Raw genomic sequence first — 10,000 nt, forward strand, 5'->3', positions numbered from 1 at the left:
GCTGGCACAGGTACAACGGGCAGAATGGCCAGCTCCTGATTCTCTGAGTGATCTGAGGGAAGCTGGGAATTTCAAACTGAGAACGCTACAGATAGTGACAACACAAATAAGGTGGCCATTCGGCCCATCGTGCCCATGCCTGCTCTTTAGAAGAGCCAAAATAGTCCCGCATACCCCCACGGCTGCACAGCACAGCCCAGCACAGCCAATGTCTTCCTTTCCAAGTGTTGATCCAAGTCCCCTTTGGGCGAGTTTTTAATAGAATCTGCTCCCAACGCCCTTCCAGACGGAGCATTCCAGATCACAACGTCCCTCTGTGTAAAAATAATTCACTTCACCCCCACTCTGGTCCTTTTGTCAATCATCTTAAAACCACCACTGGAATCAGTCACTCCCGATTTACACTTTTAAAACACCTCAATGATTTTGAACGTCTCCATTAACCTTCTCTTTTCTAAGGGGGACCATCTCAGCTTCTCCAGTCCCAACACAAATGTCATATTACGTGAATCAAGAGGTCATGGGGGTTTGGGGGGAGGGTGGGGCGGGCACACGGAGGAGGGGGGGAGGTGGTGAAGGGAGGGAGTGAGACACAGAATAGGGGGGCAGAGCCTAAAACTGCCCACAATCTGTGACAATCTGTCAATGGAGTTTTCCTTCTAAACGCTGTCATCTAGTGGTCGGCAATGGAACTGAACCTCTAGAAACAACAATTTTCCGCACCATTACAACAATTGCATCAATATAGCACCTATAATGTAGTAAACCCCCCCCCCAAGGCACTTCACAGGAGTGTTTATCAAACAGAATTTGACATCAAGGCAGGAAAGGAGATATTGGGGCAGGTCACCAAGCTCGGCCAAAGAGTTAAGTTTTAAGGAGAGCCCTAAAAGGAGAGAGGGAGAGGGATTTGGGGAGGGAGTTGCAGAGTTTAGAGCCCATGGCACAGCCTCCAAAAGGTGCAGCGATTAAAATCGAGGAGGTGGAAGAAGAGAGGTCAGAAGCGGATGAGTTGCGGAGACCTTGGAGATTCACAGGGGCTGGAGTGGAGACAGGGAGCGGGCGGGAAACGTGGATGAGAATTTTTTTTAAAATCGAGGCGACGTCAGTCAGGAAGTTTGGGAAAGCGCTCGAGTCCCCTCGGGCCACCGTGAGCCAGTCTTGCCCACACGTTACAGTTGGCATGGGGGCCTCACTTGGATTATCTTTAAAAATATGAGTGTCGAGAGGCCTAGCGGAAAGGCCTGTATCGGAGGGGAGTACCAAAGCTGGAAGGAAGGCCAGGGTTAACCAGTATCGAGGTGGGCAGGTGACAGCTGTGGATTGAGAGAAAAAATAACCATCAGATTGATGGGTGGGGCGGTGGGGAGAGAGAGAGACTATGAAATGGCAAGACCAGAACAAAAACAGGCTCTCCCAGATACCAGAGGCTTCTTTTATTAAAAAACATTCTCAGGATGTGGGCCTCGCTGGTTGGAACAGCATTTATTGCCCATCCCTAGTTGCCCTTGAGAAGGTGGTGGTGAGCTGCCTTCTTGAACCGCTGCAGTCCATGTGGTGTAGGTACACCCACAGCGCTGTTAGGGAGGGAGTTCCAGGGTTTTGACCCAGCGACAGTGAAGGAACGACTGATATATTTCCAAGTCAGGATGGTGAGTGACTTGGAGGGGAACTTCCAGGGGGTGGTGCGCCCATCTACCTGCTGCCCTTGTCCTTCGAGGTGGTAGAAGTCCAGTTCCGGAGCGGGGGTGGGAGGTGGATGGGGCGTTGGGAGGTAACTATCCCTCTTGCCAGTATTCCACTAGCTTTCCACTGGCTTCATCCAGTTGAGAAGGCTGCGAGTTAGTGGTTTGCTACAACTGAGTTTCTCATCGGGCCACTACAGAGGGCAGTTAATAGCCAATCGTCGGCCATGTCTCAGTGGGTAGCGCACTTACTTTTGAATCGGACGGTTGTGGTCTCAAGTCCCACTCCAGGACTGGAACACAAAAAAATCTAGGCCGACACTCCCAGTGCAGCACAGAGGGAGTGCTGCACTGTCAGCGGTTCTGCCACTCAAATGAGACATGGGGCCCTGTATGCCCACCCAAGAGGGCAGGCAAGATCCCATGGCACTATTTTGAAGAACTTTGGTTCGTATTTATCAACATCACATGACAAAAAAAAAACAGCAAATGATCTATTCATTGTTACATGGCTGTTTCGGGCAGTTTGTTGTGTGTGAGTTGGTTTCCATATTTCCTACCTTACAGCAGTGACTGCACTTTGAAAAAATATTTCATTGGCTGTAAAGCATTTCTGGGATGTTCAGGGGGTTGTGACAGGGGCTATACAAATGCAAGCCTTTTTTTTCTTTAGGCCACCTTGGTGTGGGTCTGGAGCCATATACAGGCCCAGAGGAGGTAAGGATGGCAGATTTCCTTCCCTGAAGGAGACAGTTGGATATTGAGTGATTGTCCAACAGCTTGGGGGTCACTGGATTAACAGCCGATAACCGTCGACAACTAGCTTTATATTTATAGATTTTGTAAATTTAATTCAGATTCTCAAACCGTTGTGGTGGAATTTTAACTCTGGTTGTCTGGATTATCAGACAAGGCTCACGGGTTACAAATTCAGTAATATCGCTGGTTCTGCGCTATTCTCTAAACTGGATTAAGGTCCAATTTGCTGTCGTTCCCTTATTCAACAGTTTATCGACACTTCTCAGTCTACAAAAGGGAGGGCCAGAGATGATTCACCAGCTCTTAGCTTGGATTTATCTCCAGTTCAGATTTGACCATCCATCAAAAGTGCTTCGATGGTGAGATCGAGAAGGGACAAAGCGCTCGAATCGGACCGAGACGCTGTTATACAAACCCTGCTTCCTCACACACACAACAGCCTTTTAAAACGGGCACAACACATCCGCATGAACATCACCCAGCAGCAGGGAGGCGATGGCAGAGTGGTATCGTCACCGGACTAGTCTCCCAGAGACCCCAGCGTAATGCTCCGAGGACCCGGGTTCAAATCCCAATATAAATTTGAATTCAATAAAAACCTGGAATTAAGAGTCTGACAATGACCACGAAACCATTGCCGATTGTCGTTAAAAACCCATCGGGTTCACTCATGCCCCTTTAGGGGAAGGGAAATCTGCCGTCCTTACCCGGTCTGGCCTACATGTGACTCCAGGCCCACAGCAATGTGGTTGCTTAAATGCCCTCTGAACCAGGGCAGTTGGGGATGGGCAATAAACATTGGCCTACCCAGCGACACCCGCATCCCATGAACAAATAAATAAAAGCACAAATTACCAAAATCTGACACAGACAGGAAGTGGGGAGGGGCAACAAGGAACAACAGCTCATCTCTCGATTATGCAACTTTCCAGGCTCAACGCTGAGTTCAACAATTTTAGATCACACACACTTGTCCCCATTTCTTTGGGCAGCAGCTGTTGGTAATGATCCTACTTATTGCCATTTACACCTCCTCCAGACCCATCATTTGTTTCTTTGCTTGTCTCATTCCCATCTCCTTTAACCTTGCATAGGTGCATAGGACTTGGGAGCAGGAGTTGGCCATTAGATCCTCCAGTCTGCTCCACCATTCAGTAAGATCATGGCTGATCTGATTGTGGCCTCAGCTCCATGGAAAAATATGGGTTGATAAGGAAGAGCCAGCATTTCTGAAGAGGAAATCATGTTTAACTAGCTTGCTGGAGTTTTTTTGTAGAGGTAACAGAGAGGGTTGATGAGGGTAATGCTGTTGATGTGGTGTACATGGACTTTGAAAAGGCATTTGATACAGTGCCACACAACAGACTTGTGAGAAAAGTTATTGCTCATGGAATAAACGGGACAGTAGCAATGTGGATACAAAATTGGCTGAAAAATAGGAAGCAGAGCGTAATGGCCAATGGATGTTTTTCGAGCTAAAGGAAGGTTTGTAGTGGAGTTCCCCAGGGGTTGCTATTGGAACCCTTGCTTTTCCTGATATATATTCATGATCTAGATCTTGGTGTGCATGGGGAAAATTTCAAAGTTTGTGGATGATATGAAGCTTGGGAGTGTTGTAAACTGCGAGGAGGGTAGTGTATAACTTCAAAAGGACATAGACAAGTGGGTGGAGTGGGCAGATAGGTGGCAGATGAAGTTCAATGTGGAGAAGTGTGAGGTGATGTACTTTGGTAGGAAGAACATGGAGAGACAGAATAAAATAAGGGGTGAAATTTTGAAGGGGGTGCAGGAGCAGAAAGACTTGGGTGTACATGTGCATAGATCATGGAAGGTGGTAGGACAGGTGGAGAGAGCAGTTAATAAAGCATAGTGTATCCTGGGCTTTATAAATAGGGGCATAGAGTACAAGAGCGGGAGGTTATGCTGAATTTATAAAAGACACTCGTTAGACCTCAGCTGGAGTATTGTGTACAGTTCTAGGCCATCATATTATAGGAAGGATGTGAACACATTGGAGAGGGTGCAGAAGAGGTTTATAAGAATGGTTCCAGGGATGAGAAACTTCAGGTATGAGGAAAGATTGGAGAAGTTGGGACTGTTTTCCTTGGAGAGGAGAAGGCTGAGAGGAGACTTGATAGAAGTTTTCAAAATCATGAGGGGGCTGGACAGAGTAGATAGGGAGAAACTGTTCCCACTCATAAAAGGATCAAGAACGAGAGGGCACAGATTTAAAGTGATTTACAAAAGAAGCAAATGTGACGTGAGAAAAAAACTTTTTCACACAAGGAATGGTTGGGGTCTGGATGCACTGCCTGGAAGTGTGGGGGAGGCAGGTTCAATCGAGGCATTCAGGAGGGCACCGGGTGATTATTTGAATAGAAACAATGTGCAGGGGTATAGGGAAAAGGCAGGGCAATGGCACTAGGTCACAATGCTCATTTGGAGAGCCCAGTGCAAACACAATGAGTCAAATGGCCTCCTTCTGCGCTGTTAAGATTCTGCGATTTCCTGTCTGCCCCCCTCCCCCCCATAAGTCTTGGCTCCCTTGTCTATCAAAAATCTATCTAACTCAGCCTTGAATAAATTCAATGACCCAGCCTCTACTGCTTTCTGTGGAAGAGAATTCCACAATTCCACTAACCGCAGAGAAAGAATTTCTCCTCATCTTTGTCTTAAAAGGGAGACCCTCTTATTCTTAAATTGTGGCCCCCGGTTCTAGTCTTTCCCACAAGTGGAAACATCCTCCTGGTATCTACCCTATCAAATCCTTTTTGCCATTTAATCACTCCTGCCTTCCAGACCTTATAAAGATCCCCAAGGGTCTCGACAGGTTGGATGTGGAAAGGATGTTTCCTCTTGTGGGAGAATCTAGAGCTAGGGGCCACTGTTTAAAAATAAGGGGTCACCCATTTAAAACGGAGATGAGAAATTCTCTGTCAGAGGGTCATGAGTCTTTGGAACTCCCTTCCTCAAAAGGCGGTGGAAGAAGAGTCTTTGAATATTTTTAAGGCAGAGCTAGATAGATTCTTGATTAACAAGGGGGTGAAAGGTTATCAGGGGTAGGCAGGAATGTGGGGTTGAGGTTACATTCAGATCAGCCATGATCTTATTGAATGGCAGAGCAGGCTCGAGGGGCCAAGTGGCCTATTCCTCCTAATTCATATGCTCCCTTTTGCACTCCAACAACACTCAAGAAGCTGGACACCATCCAGGACAAAGCAGCCCCGCTTGATTGGCACCCCATCCACAAACATTCACTCCCTCCACCACCGATGCACAGTAGCAGCAGTGTGTACCATCTACAAGATGCACTGCAGGAACTCACCCAGGCTCCTTAGACAGCACCTTCCAAACCCACGACCACTACCGTCTAGAAGGACAAGGGCAGCAGATAGATGGGAACACCACCACCTGGAAGTTCCCCTCCAAGTCACTCACTATCCTGACTTGGAAATATATCGGCTGTTCCTTCACTATCGCTGGGTCACAATCCTTGAACTCCACCCTAACAGCACTGTGGGTGTACCTACACCACATGGACTGCAGCGGCTCAAGAAGGCAGCTCACCACCACCTTCTCAAGGGGCAATTCGGGATGGGCAATAAATGCTGGCCCAGCCAGCGACGCCCACATCCCACTTTAAAAAAGTTATTTTCGACCTGTCTCTGCCCCTGAACTTGTTTATAACCGATTATATTTCTAACATTTCCCAGTCCTGATGAAAGGTCACAGACTGAAACGTTAACTCTGCTTCTCTCTCTCCACAGACACGGAGTTTTTCCAGCAATTTCTGTTGTTATTTCAGATTTCCAGCATGTGCGGTATTCTGCTTCTATAAATTTGAATCTTTCTTTTATTTGAGCACAGATCATAACAAAGCGGCTGCATCAATAACCCTCTCCTGGTTTCCCCACTCTGGTTCCTGTGTCAGATACTCTGGGATAAATCCTGAGGCGTTCCCTGTCTTACCTTTTGCTCGTATTGCTGTTTCATGCTCCGGAATTGCTGGTCCCATTGTTTGTTCACTTCCAACAACTAGAAGTTCAACACATAGACAATTAGAAGCAAACAGGAACTGACTGTCAGTCAAAAGTGACAGGCACAGCTGAAACAGAGAGAGAGAGAGAGACAGAGAGACAGAGAGAGAGAGGGAGGCAGAGAGAGAGAGGCAGAGAGAGAGAGGGAGGCAGAGAGAGAGAGACAGAGAGAGAGGGAGGCAGAGAGAGAGAGAGAGAGAGACAGAGAGAGACAGAGAGAGAGAGAGACAGAGAGAGAGAGAGACAGAGAGAGAGAGAGACAGAGAGAGAGAGACAGAGAGAGAGAGACAGAGAGAGAGAGACAGAGAGAGAGAGAGACAGAGAGAGAGAGAGACAGAGAGAGAGAGAGACAGAGAGAGAGAGAGACAGAGAGAGAGAGAGACAGAGAGAGAGAGAGACAGAGAGAGAGAGAGACAGAGAGGGAGAGACAGAGAGGGAGAGACAGAGAGAGAGAGACAGAGAGAGAGAGACAGAGAGAGAGAGACAGAGAGAGACAGAGACAGAGAGCGTGCGAGAGCCAGGGCCAGAGTGGGCAAGTCAGCGGGTGCTTGGGAGAAAGGCCAAGGGCGTGTGCAGGTGATGGCAAAGTAGTAGGAGAGCAGGGGCGCAGGCAAGGGGTAGAGTAGCTGCAAGGAGGATAAGGGCAGCAGAGCCCATCCGAGTAATGGGAGGGAGGGGGTAGGGTGCCAGTGGGCACCACACCAGGCGGGGGGGAGAGGTGCCACACACAAGGGGAGGGGAGAGAGACTGAGAGAGAAACGCATTCAGACACAGAGAACTCCATTAACACTTACCTCTTTCCTCTGCAGCTCCAAAGCTGTGACTTTCTTTTCCAATGTCTCAATGATGTTTCTCTCACTGGGCTCTTGTTGTTCTGTTGTCTTTCCACTCTGCAAAATATCCATCGTTACAAATTACCAACTCATTCCAACACTCAGATCACAATCAAAAACAGAATTATCTGGAAAAACTCAGCAGGTCTGGCAGCATCGGTGGAGAAGAAAAGAGTTGACGTTTCGGGTCCACACGACCCTTCAACAGAACAGAAGTATAGTTAGGAGAGGGGTGAAATATAAGCTGGTTTAAGGTGGGGGGGCGGGGGGAGAGAAGTTGAGGGTGGGGTGGTTGTAGGGACTAACAAGCAGTGATAGGAGCAGATAATCAAAAGATGTCACAGACAAAAGGATCAAAGAGGTGTTGAAGGTGGTGATTCTCTGCTCCTATCACTGCTTGCTTGTCCCTACAACCACCCCACCCTCAACTTCTCTCCCTCCGCCCCCCACCTTAAACTAGCTTATATTTCACCCCTCTCCTAACTACACTCAGTTCTGTTGAAGGGTCGTGTGGACCCAAAACGTCAACTCTTTTCTTCTCCACCGATGCTGCCAGACCTGCTGAGTTTTTCCAGGTAATTCTGTTTTTGTTTTGGATTTCCAGCATCCGCAGTAGTTTTTTGTTTTTAACTCAGATCACAATCCTGTGTTCAAGGGAAAATCCAACACAATCAACACAGAGTAAATCTCCCTCTACACTGTCCCCATCAAACACTCCCAGGGCAGGTACAGCACGGGGTTAGATACAGAGTAAAGCTTCCTCTACACTGTCCCCATCAAACACTCCCAGAGCAGGTACAGCACGGGGTTAGATACAGAGTAAAGCTCCCTCTACACTGTCCCCATCAAACAATCCCAGGACAGGGACAGCACGGGGTTAGATACAGAGTAAAGCTCCCTCTACATTGTCCCCATCAAACACTCCCAGGACAGGTACAGCACAGGGTTAGATACAGAGTAAAGCTCCCTTGACACTGCCTCATTGCACTGCCTCTGAACACTGCCCCTAATGCACAGTCTGATACCTTTCTAGTTCCTACACTCTGTCAGTGTCATCTCACTGGGGTTACCAGCTTGTAACTCATTTGAACTAGTTTGTAGACATGGCCCCACCAGAGATGCCAAACTCTTTACACTAGGAACCCTCCAGACCAACAGGCCAGTCCAGCAGCACAGAAACTGTTCATCGGATTCCTATCCAGGGTTTCAGAGCGCAAAACTTCAGTGCAGTACTGATGGAGTGCTGCACTGTCAAAGGTGCCATAAGAACACAAGAAATAGGGGCAAGAGTAGACCGCACACCATGTCAAGCCTGCTCTGCCATTCAATATGATCATGACTGATCTTAAGCTGCAACTCCATTTTCCCGCCTGCTCCTCATGTCACTTGATTTCCTGAGATACTAAAAATCTGTCTATCCCAGCCTTAAATGTTTTCAACAATGGAGCATCCACAACCCTCTGGGGTAGAGATTTCCAAAGGTTCACAACACTTTGAACGAAGTAATTTCTCCTCAGCTCAGTCCTAAATGATCGGCCCCTTATCCTGAGACTGGGGGCCCCGTGTGTTAGATTCCCTCGAGCAGTGGAAACAGCCTCTCGGTGACCACCCCTCAAACCCCTTCAGGATCTTGTAGGTTTCAATGAGATCACCCCTCACTCTTCTCAGCTCCAGAGAATAGAAGCTCAATTTACTCAGCCTCTCATCACAGGACAACCCCCTCATCTCAGGCACCAGTTTAATGAACCTTCGCTGTACAGCCTCCAATGCGAGTATATCCTTCCTTAAACGTGGAAACCGAAACTGCAAACAGCTCTCCAGATGTGGTCTCACCAAAACCCTGTACAATTGTAACAAGACTTCTTTATTCCAATCTCCCTACAATAAAGGCCAACATGCCATTTGCCTTCCTAATTACTTGCTGCACCTGCCTGCTGGATCTCTTGCATTCCTTGTACCAACACCCAAGTCTCTCTGAACATCAACACTTACAAGTTTCTCACCCTTTTAAAAAAATATATTCTGCTTTGCTATTCCTACAACCAAAGCAAATACCCTCACACTTCCCTATTTATATTCAATCTGCCTTCTGGTGGCCCAGTTAACCTGTCTTCATCTCTTTGCAGCCTCTCTGTATCCTCCTCACAGCTTACCCGCACCCCCCCAACCTAGCTTGGTATCATCAACAAACTTAGATGCATGACACAGTGTCACTTTATCCAAGTCATTCATGTAGATTGTGAATAGCTGAGGCCCCAGCACTGATCCCTTGCGACACTCCACCATTCACTGCCTGTAAGCTTGAAAATGTCCAATTTATGCCCACTCTCTGCTTTCTATCTGTTAAGCAATCCCCTACCCATGCTCATATATCACTCCCAATTCCGTGAGCCCTTATCTTGCTAATTAACCTTTGTGTGGCACCTTATCGAAAGCCTTTTGGAAATCCAGTGTACTACATTTACTGGTTCCCCTTTATCTACCATACTATTTAAATCAAGGAAAGACTCTAATAAATTTAGCAAATACTATTTTCCTTTCATAAGGCCGTGTTGACTTTGACTGATCATACTATGATTTTCTAAGTACATTGTTAAGACTTCCTTAATGGATTCTGGCACTTTCTCATTGAGTGAATTTCAGCCAACTGGCCTGTCAGTTCCCTGCTTTCCCTCTCCTTTCCCGA

General features: G+C 47.5%; 1 protein-coding gene across 1 annotated transcript in view; it reads right to left on the bottom strand.

Moving 5' to 3' along the window:
• tnip1 (TNFAIP3 interacting protein 1) overlaps positions 1–10,000 on the bottom strand; it is a 122,411-nt gene that overhangs the window by 31,769 nt on the left and 80,642 nt on the right. The window contains exons 9-10 of the mRNA XM_078551256.1: positions 7,276–7,371; positions 6,378–6,479 (exon numbers count right to left, since the gene is read on the bottom strand). Coding sequence (XP_078407382.1) covers positions 6,378–6,479; positions 7,276–7,371 — 198 coding nt within the window. The remainder of the gene's footprint in view (positions 1–6,377; positions 6,480–7,275; positions 7,372–10,000) is intronic.

The sequence above is a fragment of the Cetorhinus maximus genome, chromosome 10 (genome assembly GCF_964194155.1).
Source record: "Cetorhinus maximus chromosome 10, sCetMax3.hap1.1, whole genome shotgun sequence".
In the NCBI taxonomy this organism is placed as follows: domain Eukaryota; kingdom Metazoa; phylum Chordata; class Chondrichthyes; order Lamniformes; family Cetorhinidae; genus Cetorhinus; species Cetorhinus maximus.